General features: G+C 41.1%; 1 protein-coding gene across 1 annotated transcript in view; it reads left to right on the top strand.

Annotated features, from left to right (window-relative positions):
- med27 (mediator complex subunit 27) overlaps window positions 1-20,425 on the top strand; it is a 273,176-nt gene that overhangs the window by 9,231 nt on the left and 243,520 nt on the right. Inside the window, exon 2 of the mRNA XM_080212045.1 lies at window positions 3,984-4,128. Within this exon, the coding sequence (XP_080068171.1) occupies window positions 3,984-4,128 (145 nt within the window). The remainder of the gene's footprint in view (window positions 1-3,983; window positions 4,129-20,425) is intronic.

The following is a 20,425-nucleotide window of genomic DNA, read 5'->3' as shown; positions in this document are numbered from 1 at the left end:
TATGAATGAGTACTTTTCTTCAGTGCTCACCAAGGAGAGGGGCCATGTTTTTGAGGATGATATAGGCTGGAGGAGGTAGATACTCTGAGGGAAGATGTATTAGCAATTTTGAAAAACCTAAGGGTCGATAAGTCCCCTCGGCCAGATGGGATATATCCTAGGATTCTTTTGGGAGGCAAGGGATGAGATTGCAGAGCTTTTTGGCTTTGATCTTTGGGTCCTCACTGTCCACAGGGATAGTGCCAGAGGACTAGAGAGTGGCAAATGTCGTTCGTCTGTTCAAGAAAGGAAATGGAAATGACCCTTGTAATTATAGGCAGGTTAGACTTACTTCAGTGATCAGTAAGCTAATGAAAAACGTCCTGAGAGCTAGGATTTATGACCATTTGGAAAGATGCAGCTTAATCCGGGAGAGTCAGCATGGATTCATGAAGGGTAAGTCTTACCTCACAAATTTGATTGAATTTTTTGAGGAGGTAACTAAGTGTGTAGATGAAGTTAGAGCAGTTATGTTGCATATGTGTATTTTAGTAAGGTGTTTGATAAGGGTTCCCCATGATAAGATTCCTTACTCATGAAGAAAGTAAAGAGGTGTGGGATTGAGGAAAATTTGGATAAGTAACTGGCTATCTCAGAAGACAGATGGTGGTGGTGGATGGAAAATTTTCAGACTGGAGGCCAGTTGCAAGCACTGTACCACAGGGATCAGTGCTGGGTCCTCTTGCTATTTGTGATTTTTATCAATGACTTGGAAGAGGGGGCTGAAGGGTGGCCCAGAAAATGGCCCAGTTTAACCCTGATAAGTGCAAGATGATTAATTTTAGTAGGACAAATTTGAATGCAGATTGCAGGGTTCAGAGGAATATGGAGCAACAGTGAGATCTTGGGGTTCATATCCACACATCTCTGAAGGTTGCCACTCAAGTGGATAGAGCCGTAAAGAAGGCTTATAGTGTGTTAGCGTTTATTAACGGGGGTTTGAATTAAGAGCTGTGAGGTTATGCTGCAACTGTACAGGACCTTGGTGAGACCATATTTGGAATATTGTGTGCAGTTCTGGTCACCTCACTATAGGAAGGGTGTGGAAGCATTAGAGAGAGTGCAGAGGAGATTTACCAGGCTGCTGCCTGGTTTGGAGGGTAGGTCTTATGAGGAAAGATTGAGGGAGCTGGGGCTTTTCTTAGAGCGGAGGAGGATGAGAGGTGACTTAATAGAGGTTTATAAGATGATGAGAGGGACAGATAGAGTGGACATCCAGAGACTATTCCCTCGGGTGAATGTAGCTGTTACTAGGGGGCATAACTATAAGGTTCATGGTGGGAGATTTTGGCAGGATGTCCATGGTAGGTTCTTTACTCAGTGGTAGGAGTGTGGAATGGATTGCCTGCTGTGATAGTGGAATCAGACGCTTTGGGAACTTTCAAGCAGTTAGTGGATAGGCACATAGAGCGCACCAGAATGATAGGGAGTGGGATAACTTGATCTTGGTTTCGGACAAAGCTTGGCACAACATCAAGGGCCGAAGGGGCTGTACTGTTCTATGTTCCCTTCTTTCTTGTGTGTTGGTTGTGTCATACAGACTCTACACTCTGCCTTTTTGGCCCATATTTTCATACGGTGATTCCTCTTCACTTTATTGTAAAGAAGGAAAGGACCCTTCATGGTTTCTAAAACAGAATAATAGCTAAAGGAGGAGTTGCATCATTCAGTGTGGAATTGGGAATTGCTCAATCTTTATGCCTGTTAGGTTCCATTTTGTCTTTCTCATAACATACTTTTGGGTAGAGTGATCTTGCATGATAAGAGAAACTTTGTTTAATTATCTACTGCAGCTCATCTACAACTTTTCTGTCTGTATCTGATGCCCACCAATTTCTGCTCACCTATCAGCTCTGTCCTTTCTGATTTAAATTGACTCCTAGATTCCCAATGCCTTTGTTTAAAATTCTCACCCTTGTGGTTAAATCACTTTGTTCCCTAAATCCACCCACTCACATCTGCCATCCACTAACTCTGTAGATGGTATGGGGAACAGGGATGCACACAAGGACAGTGTTGGAGAAACACAGTACTCGTTGGGTTGAAAAGCTGCAAAATGTTGGCGATAGGGATGGGCAAGACCCCAGAAGGATTTATTTGGTAGCAAGAGCTTTCGGAGCGCTGCTCCTTCCTCACCTGATGAAGACACCTGAGTAGCACTCTGAAAACTCATACTACCAAAATAAACCTGTTGGACTTTAACCTAGTGTTCTGAGACTTCTTACTGTGCCCACCCCAGTCCAATGCTGGCATCATCACATCCTGGAAGGACTTAAGCAACAAGGATGAGAATTTTAAATTTGAGGTATTGGAAAATTGACAACCAATGCAGGTCAGTGAGCACAGGGTGATAGGTGAGCAGAATTTGATTTTATTATTTTTACATGTATTGGGCTACAGTGAAAAGTATTTGTTTCTTGCACGCTATACAGACAAAACATTCCCTTTATAGAGTACACAGTGGCGAAGAAAGAATACGGTGCAGAATGTAGTGTTGCAGTCACAGGGTGAAGAGAAAGATTGGCTTAATATATGATGGGTCCATTCAAAAGTCTGACAGCAGGGAAGAAGCTGTTCTTGAGTTAGTTGGTATGTGTTCTCAGACTTTAGTACTTTTTCCTGATGGAAGAAGGTGGAAGAGAGTATGTTGGGGTGTGTTATGTCCTTGATTACGCTGACTGCTTTTCCAAGGCAGCGAGAAGTATAGATGGCGTCAATGGATTGGAGGCTGGTTTACGTGATGGATAGGACTCTGGGCTCTCAACATGTGCCTGTGGGTCTAAGGAACTGAGAAGGATCCAAGAGTTCTGCCAAAAATAACCAGAGTAGATGGCAAATGTGGGCTTTGCGCAATCCGCCTACGCTTCCCTAATGAATTTTTAAATGCACTTAAGAACCACGATCATTTGATGCAGCCTGTAACTGAAGTTCGTCACTCAGGCAGGGATAAGAAGCCTCACAACAACAATGCATCACTACTCCCCATCCCTAAACTCTGATCTGGTGCAAGCAACTAGATTTATACTGAGTAAAATAAAAGAAATATACGTTTCATTGTATAACTTTTTAATACAGGAAAAGTATTTGTGTACAAAGTTTCCCTTAGTGTCCACAGATGTGCAGGTTACGTGGATTGGCCATGCATTTGTTTACAACACTGGAGGGATAACCTTATAGGCAAAAAGGTTGAAAACTCCTGCTGACTTGCTTGCTGTTGAAATGAGGTTCAGAATGTGGAAAGTGTTGTATTATTTCAGCATGGATTGCCTACCAGAGGTGCTTTGAACAGTCGATGTGATAGCATCAATATTAGAAAATGAACTGTTAAGCACCGTCAGTCAGGAGATGTGCTATTTTATGATAAAAGTTTATAGCATATAATTGTGAATACATTTTATTAATGCAACAATGCTCTATGCATCCATAGCAAAGAAGAAATTGATGTATGGGTGGCATATTGGTTAGCACTGCTGCCTCATAGCGCCAAAGACTCAGGTTCAGTTCCAGTCTTGAGGGACTGCGTGGAGTTTGCACATTCTCCCTATGTCTGGTAGGTTTCCTCTGGGTACTCTGGTTTCCTCCCACAGTCCAAAGATGTGCAGGCTATGTGGATTGGCCAAGCTAAATTGACTCTTAGTGTCCCAGCATGTCGGTTAGGAGGAAAAGCTAGGTAAATACGTCTAGTTACTGGGGTAGAGCCTGGGTAGGAAGGTGCTGACCCAATGGGCCAAATGGTGTTCTTCTGTACTGTAGGGATTCTATGACATTTGACAACCCACCATAGTCCAAACATCAGTTGATCTGATTTTAATTTAATAATCAGTTAATTTGGTGAGAGTTTTTAAACTTTTTCTGAATAGATTTATTGAAATAAGAATGACCTTGTATGCATTTTGAATCATTAGAGTTTATAACTAATGGCTGCTGTTGCTTTTGGTTTTTAGTGAGTTGGAACGTCTCAGTAACCTGGTGGGACGACCATCCGAGAGTCACCCGCTCCACAACAGTGGTTTATTGAGCCTTGATCCAGTGCAGGATAAAACCCCCCTATACAGCCAGCTTTTGCAGGCATACAAGTGGTCCAACAAGGTAGGTGGAATAGCAATATTAATACTTTACTTTGGTCAATTCTGTCACCAGCCAGAATAGTAATGGTGGCCCATTGACTATCTCTATTTCTTTTAATAGCTTAATTTTAGAATTTCATAGAACTTTTACAACACATTTTAAAAAGCTTTGTGCAAAGTAGACAGTTTGAGGTGAGAGTGTGGCTGTGCTTTCTGCTATCAATTATGCATTTATTTTGCAAAACTGCAAATTTTCCTTTACAGTAAAATCAGTTAATAGGGAAAACAGAACAACCATTTCAATCGTCAGCTTCTTGTAATGGCAAAACAAAATGTAAATCTTCTTAGCATCTTGTTTCAACATTGCTTTACCTTCAGATTTTGTCATCATAAACTTTTCGATTTTGAGTTCCCATGTCCAGCCAAAAGTGAGAATATATCCAATGAATCGCGAAGAACTTGAACATGTTTCCTTAGTAATGGTGTGTTCTGCTATCTATCTTCAGTGTTGCAAATGTAGCTGATTATGACGGTCTTTATTTTTGGTGCATAGTTTTAATCAAATTAAAGGCTTCTGAATTATTAAATGAAGAATATAGTTTTTCCAACAGTTAATGCAAGATGCCTGGGAGTGACAGGTAGTTATTTTCCTCCAGCAGCATGTATTTTTTAAAAAAGAAAAAAAATCCTTAAAATATTTAAGTAAAGAATTACCATTCTCATTCAATGTGGGGCTCAAAATCATGACTCTGGCATTAAGAGTCAGGTTTTGAGCCCCAATTAACCCAATTTATCTGGCTAGGCCATGTAGGAAATCTCTGCACTTGTCCAGCTTAAATCCCTGTACTTATCCAACTTCTTAAAACAATGGCTCGCATTGTCTGCTAACGAAACATGAAGACTGGGTTATATAACTCCACCTAGTCACTAATCAGGCCATTACATTAGCTCTGTGATGGTCCTTAGTAAGTGAATAGACTTGTTCAAATAAAGCAGAAAAGGTAGTACTTAGTCTAAAGACAGCTCCACAATATTTCAAGATCACTGTAACTCTGCCACCTGCCAGTAGAAAGGCATCAGGAATAGATTTGCAGTACAGACTGAGTCATGCACAACTGTTCCCCTAATGCTTTTCTAGTCAACACCAGGAGTTAGTGTTAATATTCAGTTTCTAAACGACATTTTGTACTGCTTTGTGTATCTCCTTATGAGGCTGTCAAAATTTGTTTCATAATACTACTGTAAAGTGCCTTGGACCGTTTCCCTACAATACAGATGCTATACAAATGCAAGCTTCTGTTGCATATACAGGAAATGCTACATGGATCATATCAGATTAAAAATTAGTTGAACTAAATGGAAGTAACACAATTTACAATATAAAAACAAATTATTGTGGATGCTGGGATCTGAAACAAAAATAAAAAGTGCTGGAAAATCTCAGCGTCTGTGTAAAGAAAACAGAGATAATGTTTTGAATTTGGAATACCTTTTTGTTAGACAAAGAGTCATCCGGAATCAAAACATTAACTCTACTGTCTCTCCACAATTTATAATATGTTGGTTTGGGTTCATCAGTTGTTCAGTCATACCACAATGGATAATTGTTTCTCAATTTAGAAACTAATTTTGAACTAAATGAATGCAGTGCAGGTACAGTATTATCTATGGTTCTGTTTTTAAAAAAAAATTGATAATTTGGTTTAATCCATAACTGGTTAAACCAGTATCAGAGAATGCAATTTTACTATGAGTTAAAAAAATATTTATGTGCAGCCCCTTCTTTTCTATTGAAAGAGGACTGAAAGAAACCCATCAGATCATTTTAAGCTCTTTCACTAAGTGTAACAAAGTTAGATTTTGTAGTACTGATATGTATTTTTGTGGGTGGGAGAAGGAAGAGCAACCTTTGCAGTCCATTTGTTGCTGAGATATTGACATTAAAATCTGCTTAATTGACTTTTCACAATTTTCAAAAACTGTTGTTCGAGTCTGGTCAATTTCAGCTGCATTTCCCACACAATTATTTTGTTAAAATCAATAGGACTTAGTGTAGCCTGAGTAGCTCCTGCATTATGCATATGAGCTTAAACTTTAGTCCTGATGTGTGTCTGATAAATCCAATTTGTTTTGATCTAAGTATAGTGGTTGGAGAACCTCACTGAAGGTGGAAATGTAACTGCTTGCTGTGTTAAATTGTGTATCTATCTTTAAGGCGAAAAGTGAATCTGATGTTGCTCATATGGGAGTAAGAGTATATACTATGCAATGAAATGAATACTATTTTGTTATCCTGTCCCCTGATTTGCAGTGATTGAAACAACCTAGCTCTATTATTATGCGGTGTTCTGGAATTTTTAAAGGCTTGGAGATTTGAATTTCAATAACAAACTAAAAACAAAATCTGAAATAGCAAAAAATGAGTGAACAAATGCTTCAATATTCCCCTGAAATACAAAATACCACAGAACTAAAGAATCTCTTTACTTCTAATTTTCTTTCTTTCAGCTAGAAACACTTAAAACAAAAATTTATCATGCAGCTGTGACAAAGCACCTTGAAACCTGCCTCAAACTGGCCGCTAAATGTTAATGTCTGTGAGGGGTTTCTTTTACGTAGGTTTGCTTTTCTGTCTGAAATCTGAAGCTCAAGTTGGAATTTCACGTGGACCAAGCAAATCGTGCAGAGAAATGTGGACTTCTAATGCCTGTGGGGCAGTGATGCAATTGGCATTTAGTGTTAACTGCCTGTCATGGTAATGTTAAATACAAAGCCTGTTCTGGTTCAAAATTCGGCATGCAGTTCAGAACAATGGCAGTGGATGGCAGTGTGGAAAATGGGAAGTTCACACAGAATTGGAATATGTGACTCATGAACACCTGTAAAATAAATAAATGCTGTGCCATTTCAGCTTTTTAGGATTATATTTCATGTCATAAGCAGATCATTTACTAATTAATCTTTATCGTGATCTCCAAAAATCTGAGCAGGATACGGTGGCACAGTTGTTAGCACTGCTGCCTCACAGCCCCAAGGACCTGGGTTTGATTCCTGGCTTGGGTCATTGTGTGGAGTTTACACATTCTCCCTGTGTCTGCATGGGTTTCCTCCACATGCTCCGGTTTCCTCCCACACTTCAAAAATGTGTGGGTTAGGTTGATTGGCTATGCTAAATTGCCCCTTAGTGCCCTGGGATATGTAGGTTAGAAGGATTAGTGGAGTAAATGTGAGGTGGTGGGGGTAAGCCCAAGGTGGGATTATTGTCGGTGCAGAATTAATGGCCTCCTCCTGCACTGTAGAGTTTCTATGATTCTGTGATACTTTGTGTAGCATCTGCTTCCATGAGCCTCATGTTTTCACTTCATTGCTGAGAGGTCACTGCACTGATTCTCCCTGAAAGCAAATTGCCAGCAGTTCCAGATGAAAATGTCAAATGGGTAAAACCATGAGCACATGGTCCCATGGTGCACACGCTGCTTCAGAGAGGGTAATAAAACTGTACAATATATAACATCCTTCATGGGGTGATAGTCAAGAAATCAATGTCTAACTCAGCATCTCAGACCTCCATGCAATAAAAAGGGAACATCAGGGTATTGCTATTAGGACAAGATGTGACACGTCAGCTCTTGTGTACAGGAAACAAGTCCAGGATTCATATCCCTCATCTAGGCTCATAACACATCCGACCACACTTATCTCCAGCTATATCAAAGGCACCAATCAGGCTGTCTCATCACCGAAGAATTTAAACCGTATTCCACTAAAGACCCCTACTGTTGCAGGACAAGAATTGTCAAGGCACCCATCACCGTGGGGTGTTTTGAGGACACATACAGCCTTCCTCCTCCTGACAAGATAAAGAAACTCTCTAGGATTAAATATAACAAATCGGTGCCTTTATCAACACTGCAATTTTCTAAGTAAAGAAAAGAAGCTCCAAAGAGAGAGATCTGAATTACCAAATAGATGCCAGCTGTAGTCTTTCAGCTTACACTTTCGCAGGAAGGATGCAGGAACAGTGTACTGCTGTCCGCCGCCCCCCCTGCCGCTGCCCAGCCCAACAGGACCAATACACGGTCTCAACGGAGAGAGCTGTCCAGAAATTTCCATAAGGGAACATCTTGGGAGAGGACAATCTACTCCCCTGTCCAATATACCCTCCACCTGACCTGGACAAATGTAGTCACTACTGCCCTAACCTGCTCAATGACATCCTAAAATAAGGACCAACAAGCCAAGAATATTCACATCACTCTGTTTATTGGACAAGGCAAATTATTCTTTTCTCTAGGTACCCCAGAAGTGCCATTTAAGCTCTGCTATGAACATGATTCAACCCATTTCCCCACATCAGAGAAACCCTCACAATCAAATAATATGCCCGCCAAGTATTTCAAGTCACCACTGCCACTGCTGTGGAGCTAAATCAATTTGAAGACCAGCCTAACAAGACTTGATATCCATGGGTTAATCAACTGTGTCCTGAAAAACCCACTCACCATTGGAATCGTTAGTGCGAACTGAGTCCCACCCAGCCATCTCCGACCACCTTGATCAAACAAGGATTTTCTTGACTTAGCCTGGCTCCCCTTCACCAGAATTCAGTGGGGATCTTAAGAGCTGAGTAGTGCCACAGTTCACAAATGCAACTACTCCCATGCTTCACATCAACCCCGTCTTTGAATTTCTTTTTAAACGTCACCAGTCTCGATAGGGATCATTACAGATATCTGATGAGAACGGATAATTCTGCACCTAAGTAGGGTTAACTCTCGTATCTTCAGGCGTCTATGGCTTAGCTAAACTAGCTGAATGTTATTGGAATATTTTCTTAATGAGGAAATGTCATAGCATTAGTAGGTAACAGATAGCTGGATGCAAACTGTGTGTGTTGAGCAATCTCTCCATTAGTGTGAGTTGAGAGGGATTAACTGGATAGTTTGACGGTTGCTGAAGAGAAGGTGTTGGCGGGGGGGGAGGTGTGGGGAGAAGAAGCTGAAGCTGTTGAGCTGAAATGAAAAGTCATTGTCACTCTTGACTACTGGCTTCCTTGATGCTGTTTGTAGAGATATGAGAGGATGTACAAGTCCTTTTTGATGATGCTGTAAGGTAGAATATGACAGGAGCAAGCAGATCCAGAGCAAGGTATCACTTATTTACATGAACAATGGATTCTAGAGTCATAAGATATAATTTCACACCACAATTTGTAGCAGGTACCGATGTTGTTAATTGCAAAAAGATCTAGAAGCAATGGAGTAGGTGCAAAATAGATTTCCAGGGATGAAAACTAAACTGAAGTTATCGTTGAGATGCGTAGCACTTATGCATTTAAGGGAAGTTCCATAAGTGCATGAGGGAGAAAGGAGTAGCAGCATATTTATACATGGTTAGATGAAGTAGGTTTGGGGAAATAGGGGCTTATGTAGAACATAAATAATAGCGCAGACCATTTTAGCTGAGTGGTCTGTTTTCTGTGTATGTAATTGTCCTAATGACACACATGGTGAATATCTATTTACTGAATTAGACAGCAGAAGACATTCTGATTCGTAACTGTTTTATTGTGACACTGTAGTTAAGTACAAAAACCAGTTTTCATTCTTCCCTTCTGGATTCTCTGCCTGCCCAGAAGCATCTCCGATGCGGGGAGGGAAAATGCAGCTCTTACATGCAAGCCCCCAGCGAGCATCACCTTTTTCGAAGTAAAACCTGGTTTTATTCTGAGAGGCATTTCTAACATTGTGACACATGGCACCATTTTTATGTGCAGAAGCAGCTATAACCTTGCATTCAGGTTGTTAACTTGATGGTTCAGCAATAATTTTGACCAATAGTGACATCTAATTGTCATGCAAAATTGTGTTTGAACTCTGATTAGCTGGAGAGCAAAGCCATTTTGGGCCATACACACTACTTGTGACTGTTCCCTAAACTACTAACAGGTTTCAGTTGACAGCAGAATTTAGAACAAAAGTAATCACTGCAACAAATATTGTAGGCGCATGTACATTTTTGAGATTTAAGCATAATACCACTTTGTGCCTTTTAGCCTGTCATATACGATTGTTGCCACTACACTTTTTTCCTCAGACCAGCTTCAGCTGAGTTAACAACCAACCATTTGCTCCAAGCTGATAGCTGTTAATATTAACATTCTAATTTTATTAAATTGATCTTCGCAATAACCTTGTTTCCAGGTCAGATGCTTGCTTCTTTTGGTATATATTAATTTGTGTTGATGTTTGAAAGCACTTTGCACAGCAATGTCTTTAATTTTTAATTTCCAGCCCAGCACGCTTACTTCATACATATTTGATGAGTTGGGATAAGGGCATTTCCCCCTCTCTGATTGTTCACATGTTAGTGAACACATGAGTAAATGCATGAGCCTTGCTCAGAAATTATTCATGTGTGGTCTAAAGCTTCCTGTTCTTGAGCAGTGAAATTGAGTTTATTGACTCATCCCAGAAGGGGACATTTCAAGGGCACAAATCTAATTTGGCTACACTTCCTCTCATTGACAAAAACTGAGATTCGTAAGAAGAAATTTGAGAGTCTTTCCATGCAAGATGTTTGTCAGTGTTCAAGGGCAGAAATATTAATCTGCGAAAGACCCTCTGTTTGGTTGTGTCTGGGATATATGAAAATTGTGTGTTGATGGGGAGGGAGGCTGGATTTTATTTTCTGAAAGATGCTGATTGTCTGTGTCACCTGCAAAGCTTTATATACATGATCATTTATAATGGCCAAGCGTCTGATCATTATCACTAGGCTGGGGCTGCTCAGAGATCTACTATTTGTTGTCATTAAAATCCAACTGTAATGTAGCCATGTTTGAAATAGGTAGGAAAGCAAGTTGTGAGAAGGATGCAAAGAATCAGCACCATGGCACAGTGGTTAGCAGTGCTGCCTCAGCGTGAGGAACCCGAGTTTAATTTCAGTCTTAGGTGATTGTGTGGAGTTTGCATATTCTTTGTATCAGCGTCAGTTTCCTTCTGCACTCCAAAGACGTACGTGTTACGTGGATTGGCCATGGTAAATTGCCCCTTTGTGTTAGGGAGATTAGCAGGGTGAATACATGGGATTACAAGGGAAAGGGCCTGGGTTGGTTAGTGTCAGTGCCAACTCAATAGGCTGAATGGCCTTCTTCACTGTAGGGATTTTATAAATCTGCAAGGAGATATTGAAGTTAAATGAGTGAACGGATCTTTGGCAGGTGGAAAATGTGAGGTGGTCCACTTTAGCGGCAATAATGGAAAAGGAAAATACTATTTAACTGAAGAGAGGCTGCAATACAGATCTGAGTTTCCTTTTTAGATGCATCACAAAGTTAGTATTTGGGTACAGTAAATAATTAGGAAGCCAAATTGAATGTTGAGAATGGAGTGTAAGTCTTGGTATAACTGTACAGGACATTTGTGAGACCACACTTGAGTATTGTGTACAAACTAAGAGGAGACTTATTGCATTGGAAGCAGTTCACAAAGTTCACAAGGCTGCTTCCTGATGTGCAGGGGTTATCTTGCGAGGAAAGGTTGAGCAGGTTGGGCCCATACTCACTGGAGTTTAGAAGAATGAGAGGTGATCTTATTAAAACTTATCTGAGGGGGTATGACAGCATAAATGCTGAGAAAATGTTTTGAGGCACAGATTAAAAATAAGGGCTGTCCCATTTAAGAGCGAGCTGAGCAATTTATTTTGAGAATCTGTAGCCTTTTGAATTCTCTTCCACCGAGAGCGACGGTGGTCAGGTTATTGAATATATTCGAGGCTGAATTACAGATTTTTGATCAGCTCGAGAGTCGGGTATTATGGGGAGCTTGTAGGAAAGTGAAATTAAGGCCACATAAGCATTGATCTTAATGACTGGTGGAGCAGGCTTGAGAAGTTGAATGGCCTACTCCTGTTTCTTAGCATTTTATCTTCTGATCCCTGAAACGCACTAAATTTTTTTTGATGGTGGAGTAGCCTTTGTTTAGAAAATTATTTGCGCTAAGCTACTATCCACAAGGCACAAAAAATAGGATTAATCTTGAGTAGAAAGCTTGTCACTGATATTGCATTCAGAATTTGTTTTTCAATATAAGCTTGCATTGTGTCCCTATGTCCTTCCATAAGACACATCATTTTCATATTGATTGTCTTTTTGACCTGTTCAGTGCAAGACTGAAGTGGGGAGAACATTACTGTTAACAAGAAAGACAGCATATTTTTGAAGTTCACTGATCATTTTTAATTCTCGCTTTCACATGCGTACACATTAAAAACATAAGGACTCAAATCATTTTGGAGCAATTCAATGATAGATTTAAGGACTGATGGACCAGCAAAGTAGCAGTACTAAATTATATAAATTGTATTTGCCATGTCACCATCCTTATGAAATGAGTTGTGAGCTATCTTACGAAGCTATTATCTGAATGAAAGATTCGATCCTTGCATTGTCCAGGAACTAGAGACTGTGGTTGGCCTTTTCTAAAGGAAAGAGGAGAAGGTTCAGCTGTCTTTCTTTTTATTGATCCTGTCAATTCTTCAGGCACCTGTTGGTGTAGAAACATACAAATTGAGACTCCAAAAAATAAATTGAATGTCATATTTATAGTCCTGTTAGCTGGTAAAATGGATATCAAAAGAAGAATGCTGTGGATCCTGCTATTATGAAATAGGAGCAGAAAATGCTGGAAATACTCAGATGTGGCACCATCTTTGGAGAGAGAAACAATTTAATGTTCAGGCTATTGACTATTCATCTGAACTAGGAAATGTTAGAAAAGCTTTGCATGTGGGGTAGGTGGGACAGGGACAACAGGAAGGTCTAATGATAAGGTAGAAGACAGGAGATTGAATGGCAGGAGTTAGTCTTACAGGGTCAAAGGGTATATTGATGGAGGAAGGAAAGAACAGGTATATTACTATTTGGAAAGAAAAGGAATCAAAACAAGGGAACAGAGTTTACTGTCTGATATTGTTGACCTCTGATTATGGAAGGCTGTGAAGTGCTGAAGTGAAAGGTGAGGTGCTGATCCTAGTTTACATTGAGCTTCATTGGAACAGTGCAGCAGGCCAAGGACAGATCTCGGTGAGAGAGCAAGGTGGAGTATTTAATGACATCCACTGGAAGCTTAGGGGTATACTTTTTTGGCTTAATGATTTTTGCTGCACACAAGCCTCATCCCACCCTTCTTCCTGTAACCCCATTAGCATATCCCTCTATTGCTTTTTCCCTCCTTTAACCACTAATTTCCCTTTAAATGCATTGAGTTACACTGAACTCCCTACTAGACTTATTAGTGACTATCTTATGTTTATGGATTCTTGTTTTGATATGCCCTGCAAGTAGAAATAAATTTTTGATAGCTGCCCTACCAGGGCCTTTTGTTATCTTCAAAACCTCAATCAGATTATCCCTCATCATTCTCTGTGATAAATGAACCCCGGATTGTTCCATTCTTTCTGATAGATATAACCTGGTTTCATTCTTTTATCTCTTTTGGCACCTTCCACAGAGCTACTATTTTATGATAGCTTATCATATCTATCTCTTAGTTGCCCTACACTAAAATTTATTTTATTTGTGTGTCTAGGTTGATTTTCTTGACATTTAATTTGTTGTTGGCCTTTGCCGCCTTTAACTTTTGTTTTACTTCTTTCCTAAACTGTTTTCTCTTGGCTATCCTCCTGCTTTGTTCATGTCTTTAGTATATATCTTTTCACCACATTTCTTTTTGTCCAAACTGCCTAGTTTGTTCTTTTTAGTAAGATATGTTTCTTCTGGACACTTGATCATCATTTGAAACGTGTACCACTGCTGTTCTATTTCTTTGGTAAATCTATTCAGTTTACTCCCCCTAGTTCTGTTCTTGTCCCCTCAATTAGCACTTATTTCCAAATAATAGTTTCATCTTTTGTCCTGCTTAAGCCCATTTCAGTCTTTATTTCAAATCTTGTTATGTTGTGATTATTACTGTCTAGATATTCCCCTATACTTAATTGTCTTATGCCCCAGTTCATTTTCTATTACTCGATTCAGTAGTGTTTAATTTTTATTGGACTCTTTACATAGTAAATAAGAAGGAGGTGCTGCAGTCATTGTAAAAAAAAAAATCATTCTTTGTAACCCATTCAATACCACCTCTTGTTAGTTTATTTGGGTTGGTTAAAATCACCCACGGTTGTTGTTCATGGTTTACATATTTCTTTCTATACCATCCCTCCATTATTTGGAGGGTTGTAGTATTCCTGTGATAGTGTCACTTCTACGTTTTATATCCAAACCATATAGATTCTTTCTAACTTTATTAGTACTGTCTCTTTTTCTGCTGTCACTGTTATCACTATTAGCCCCCATCCTTTTCTGATGATATTGGATGATAATGGAGCCAAGGAGCAGAAGGTGGAATCGTTGTGGGTAGAGATTAGGAATAGCAAAGGGAGGAAGACGCTGGTGGGTGTCGTCTATAGGCCCCCCAATAATGATCTGGAGGTGGGGCGGGCTGTTAACGTGCAAATAAGTGCGGCGTGCAGGAATGGGACGGCCGTAGTTATGGGGGATTTCAATCTGCATATTGATTGGTCGACCCATGTTGGACGCGGTGGGCTCGAGGAGGAGTTCTTGGAATGCTGCCGGGATAGTTTCCTCGAACAGTATGTGTTGGAGCCGACGAGGGAGCGAGCTATCTTGGATCTGGTGCTATGTAATGAGGCGGGTAGAATTAGGGAACTTGCGGTGAAGGATCCTCTTGGGGAGAGTGATCATTGTATGGTGGAGTTTCTGGTGCGGATGGAGGAGGAGAAAGTGGGTTCCCAGACACGCGTCCTTTGTTTGAACAGAGGGGAGTACGGTAGGATGAGAGAAGAATTGGCGAATGTGAACTGGGGGAGCGCATTGGAAGGTAGGTCTGCTGAGGAGCAGTGGAGGATCTTTAAGGAGATCTTTCTTGGTGCTCAGCGGAAATTTATTCCGATGGTCAAAAAGGACTGTAGGAGGAGAGGTAATAAGCCGTGGATAACGAAGGAGGTGAAGGAAAGTGTTAAATTAAAAGCGGAGGCGTTTAGAGTAGCTAAGAGTAGTGGGCGAGAAGAGGATTGGGAGAGGTTTAAATGTCAACAAAGATTGACAAAGAAGTTGATAAAGAAGGGTAGGAGAAACTATGAAGCTGGGCTAGCGCTTAATATAAAAAAGATAGCAAGAGTTTTTATAAATATATAAAAAGGAAGAGGCTGGCTAGGGTGAACGTTGGTCCCTTAGAGGATGAGAAGGGGGACTTAGTGGTAGGGGATGGGGATATGGCGGAGGTCTTGAATAACTTTTTTGTTTCGGTCTTCACAGAAGAGGACGTGAATAATTTGCCGGATGTTAGAGATGGAAAGGTGGTAGGACTGGAGGGTCTTGATGACATTACTGTTACTAGAGAGGTGGTGCTCGACAGACTGGAGGGGCTGATTGTGGACAAGTCCCCAGGACCAGATGGAATGCATCCGAGGGTCCTGAAAGAAATGGCGGAGGTGATGGTGGATGCCTTGGTGGTTATTTTCCAGACGTCGCTGGATTCCGGGGAAGTGCCGGAAGATTGGAAAGCGGCTAATGTTACGCCGTTGTTTAAGAAGGGTGGCAGGCAAAAGGCGGGGAATTATAGGCCTGTTAGTTTAACGTCTGTTGTAGGTAAAATGTTAGAATCCGTCATCAAGGAGGAAATAGCGAGGCATCTTGAGGAGAACTGCTTGATAGAGCAGACGCAGCACGGTTTCGTTAAAGGGAAGTCGTGTCTGACAAATTTACTGGAGTTCTATGAGTATGTGTCTAGGGCGGTGGATAGAGGAGAGCCGGTGGATGTGGTCTTTCTGGATTTTCAGAAGGCGTTTGACAAGGTACCTCACAAGAGGTTATTACAGAAGGTCAGGGGGCATGGAGTTGGGGGTAGGGTGTTAGTGTGGATAGAGGACTGGTTGTCAAATAGGAGGCAGAGAGTGGGGGTCAATGGGTGCTATTTGGATTGGCGGATGGTGACTAGTGGAGTGCCCCAGGGGTCAGTGCTGGGGCCTCAGCTATTTACCATTTATATAGATGATTTGGAGGAGGGAACCGAGTGTAGGGTGTCGAAATTTGCTGATGACACCAAAATTGGTGGAAAGGCAAATTGTGCGGAGGGTGGGGAGAGTCAACAGAAGGATCTAGATAGGCTGGGCGAATGGGCCAGGAAATGGCAAATGGAATTTAATGTTGGTAAGTGCGAGGTGGTCCACTTTGGTAGGAATAATGGTAGGAAGGATTATTACTTGCGTGGAGAAAAACTGCAGCAGGCGACGGTGCAAAGGGACCTCGGGGTCCTTGTGCATGAGTCGCAAAAACCCAGCTTGCAGGTGCAGCAGGTGGTCAGGAAGGCGAATGGGATGCTGGCCTTCATCGCGAGGGGGATTGAATATAAAAGTAGGGAGGTCTTGCTGCGGCTGTATAGGGCACTGGTGAGGCCGCAGCTGGAGTACTGTGTGCAGTTTTGGGCGCCGTACTTACGCAAGGATATTTTAGCCTTGGAGGGAGTGCAGAGGAGGTTTACTAGGCTGATGCTGGAGTTGAGGGGGTTGAGCTATGAGGAGAGGCTGAATAAACTAGGCTTGTACTCGTTAGAGTTTAGAAGAATGAGGGGAGATCTCATTGAGACGTATAAGATGATGAATGGGATGGATAGGATAGAGGTGGAGAGACTCTTCCCGCTCAAAGGATAGTAAGACTAAGGGGCATAGCCTCAAGATAAAGGGGGGGTGGTTTAGAACGGAGTTGAGGAGGAACTTCTTCACTCAAAGGGTGGTGAATCTCTGGAATTCTCTGCCCGTTGAAGTGGTGGAGGCTGCCTCGCTAAATATTTTTAAGACGCGGGTTGATGGGTTTTTGATGAGAGAGGGGATTAAGGGTTATGGGGAGAGGGCGGGAATGTGGAACTGAGCCACGACAGATCAGCCATGATCTTATTGAATGGCGGGGCAGGCTCGAAGGGCTGGTTGGCCAACTCCTGCTCCTATTTCTTATGTTCCTGATCCTTCCATATTTGATTACCTGCCCAGTCTAGTTATTTGTAGCCATTTGTCCATCCTGATTCTTGCAATGGATTTCTCATTCCAGTTCCCCTGTTTTATTTTGGATACTGTGTATGTTATTATATGGCTAGTTTAATTTATCCTTCATAGTCCCTTTTATCTGATTTTTTTTTTATATGCTGTTATATTTCTGTTTTATGGTTGTTCCCAGATTGTTTATGTTGTCCTTGTTCCTTATCTTGGACTGACCTTTTATTCTCATCTGTTTCTTTTACTTTTAGACAAAAGTTATTTTCACCAAATCCCTTTCCTTGACTTGGGATAAATTGGACTGTTAGTAGAAAACATCTTTCCTACACCAGGTAACACAGAGCTGCTCCCAGCAGTACAGATCATTCCTGCTCCAGTACTAGCACCAGCAAAATAGAATCTTTCCTTCCCATGCCCTTTTTAATATGTGATTAACTTGCTATTCCATTCATTCTGCAGCTTTTCAAATCATATGGAAAAGTAGACATCCAAATCTTATCAGACCATGAAAAACTGGAACATTTCATTGAGTCCAACTTCAGTTGATAACATCGAACAAATAATAGGAAATTTTGTGCATGAGAACGAGGAGCAGGAGTAGGCAATTCAGCCCCTCGAGCCTGTTCTGCCATTCTATACGGTCATGGTTGATCTCATCTTGGTCTCATCTACACGTTCCTGCCTTCTCCCAAAAATCCTACTTATTAGAAACCTATCTATCTACTCAAATTTGTTAAGTGTTCTGGCATCCATTGCACTCAGGGAGTAGTGAATTTCACAGTTTCATGACTGTTTGAGCAAAGTAATTTCTCCTTATTTCTGTTTTAAATTGGTCACCTCTTAACCTAAAGCTATGGCGTCTCATTCTTGAATGCCCAATAAGGGGAAACATTCACTCTGTCTACCCTGTCAATCCCCTTTAACATCTTGTACGCCTCAATTAGATCTCCTCTCAGTCTTCTAAATTCTAAAGCGAACGTAGGCTTGACCTGCTCACTCGCACTCGTAAGACAAGTCATGTATCCCTGGAATCAACCTTGTGAGCCTTCTGAGTGGCCTCTAATGCTGTTATGTGCTCCCTCTGGTAAGGGGACCAAAACTCTGTGCAGTACTCCAGGTGCAGTCGCACCAATGCCCTATACTATTGCAACAGCAGTTCCCTACTTTTATTCTCTATTCCATTGTTAGTGAATGTCAAAATTCTATTTGCAATCCTTATTACCAGCTGCAGCTCCATACTAACTTTCTGTGATTCATGCACGAGACACTCGGGTGTCTTTGCAAAGAATTTTGAGGTTTATCTCCATTTGGATAAGTTGCCTACTTTTTCTTCTAACTAAAATGAAAAACTTCACACTTAACCCCATTTGCAACTGTTGACCTATTCACCTAACCTATCCATATCCATTTGTGAATTTCTTCTTATTGCAACTTGCTTTCCCACCTATTTTGGTGGCATCTACAAATTTGGTTATAGTACATTCTATCATTGCAACCACTTCATTAATAGAGATTATAAATAGTTGTGGCCTGAGGACCACACCCTGTGGCATCCCACTAGTTACACCTTGCCAACCAGAAAAATACCATTTATCTCCACTCTGTCAGCTTTTTGTTGGTTACAGTAAGAAATCTCTCAATGCCAGGTTAAAATCCAACCAGTTTTTGGAATCACAAGCTTTCGGAGCGCTGCTCCTTCATCAGGTGAGTTTTGTTGGTTAGCTAATGCACACCATTATCCACTTTGCTTGTTGCATCTTTCAAGAATTCTAGCAAATTAGACAAACGTGACTTGCGCTTCATAAAACCATGCTGACCCTGGTGGATTGTGTTTTGACTTTTAATGTCCTGTTACTACTTCCTTAATAATGGATTCCAACAATTTCAGAACCACAGACATTAAACTATCTGGTCTCCAGTTCCCCACGTTCTCCCCTTTGGAACAGGAGCATTACTTCAGCTTTTTTCCAATCCAGTGGCATCCTTCCAGAATCCACGGAATTTTGGAATATTATAAACAATGACGCCTCTATCTCTGCTTCCACTTCCTTTAGACCTTCAGGCCCTGGGCACTTGTCTGCCTTTTAATTCCAATAATTTACTAGGTGATTATGATTGTTTTAATTTCCTTCTTTTGAACAACCTCTGCAATACATGTTACTATTGGGTTGGTTCCAGTGTCCTTCACCATGAAAACCAAGGCAACATATTGACTATTCAAAGATGTGCAGATTAGGTGAATTGGTCATGTTAAATTGCCCCATAGTGTCAGAGGGACCAGCAAGGTAAACATGTAGGGTTATGGGGCTGGGTGGGACTGTTGTCTGTGTAGGCTTGACGGGCCAAATGGCCATCTTCTGCACTATAGGGATTCTGTAAGATAGCTAGGAGTCTTTCATCATTGTTAAGCTAAATGATAATTCTGGATCAAATATCAGCTTCTTAAAGACAGTGAGGCCATAAGATGAAAATAGTAATGAAGTTGGTTATAAATAATTTTATGATTTTGGTTTGGGGTAAAATTAAGGGGAGGGCTTGTGACCTAGTTCATTTCTAATTAACAGGAAGCTTGGGTGGCTTGATTGTTGAAGTGGGGTCAAAGTTGTTTTACTGGGAAGCAAGGCATTCACATCTGTAGGTGACATCTGTGTTGGCTGTAGTAGACTGCTAGCCTCCACGACTCGAGGGCTGACGTTAGGAACATCAGATTCTGTAGGTGGTTTGAACTGTCCACTTAATTCCAAGAAAGAATGGATATGGGGCCTGGTGGCTAGCTAACATTCCACTTGGACACAAGGCACATAAGATCAGATTGCCAAGGAGATGAACTTTGGGAGGGGAAGAGCCAATAGCAAGCCCCAGACACCATGTCCACTTGCTCTAGCTCACTCCCCAGTACCTCTTTCCTAGTTAGACCAAGAACATGCTGGTCAAAGACGTTTTCCTGAATGTATTTTGGAAATTCGTACCCCCCCTTCCTTTTTTATTCTAATATAATTACCCAAATATCAATTTGATAAAGGTCTCCCAGTATTGCCACTCACTCAAGTCTTGCACATCTGTAATTCTTCCCACAGATTTTCTCCATTATATCTCACTATTTTGGAGGCCTGTAGAATACTGTGCTTCAGCCTTACTTCTGAACTCTAATGAAATTTATTATTTATTTTCCAACTCCAGAACATCAGCTCTTAACAGTGCTACATTTTCTTCTGATTGGTACTGCCACCTCACATCTCTTTTTTTAATTC

Source organism: Carcharhinus amblyrhynchos, chromosome 25 (assembly GCF_965287045.1).
Source record: "Carcharhinus amblyrhynchos chromosome 25, sCarAmb.v2.hapA, whole genome shotgun sequence".
Lineage (NCBI taxonomy): Eukaryota > Metazoa > Chordata > Chondrichthyes > Carcharhiniformes > Carcharhinidae > Carcharhinus > Carcharhinus amblyrhynchos.
This window is presented reverse-complemented; position numbering and strand designations above follow the sequence as displayed.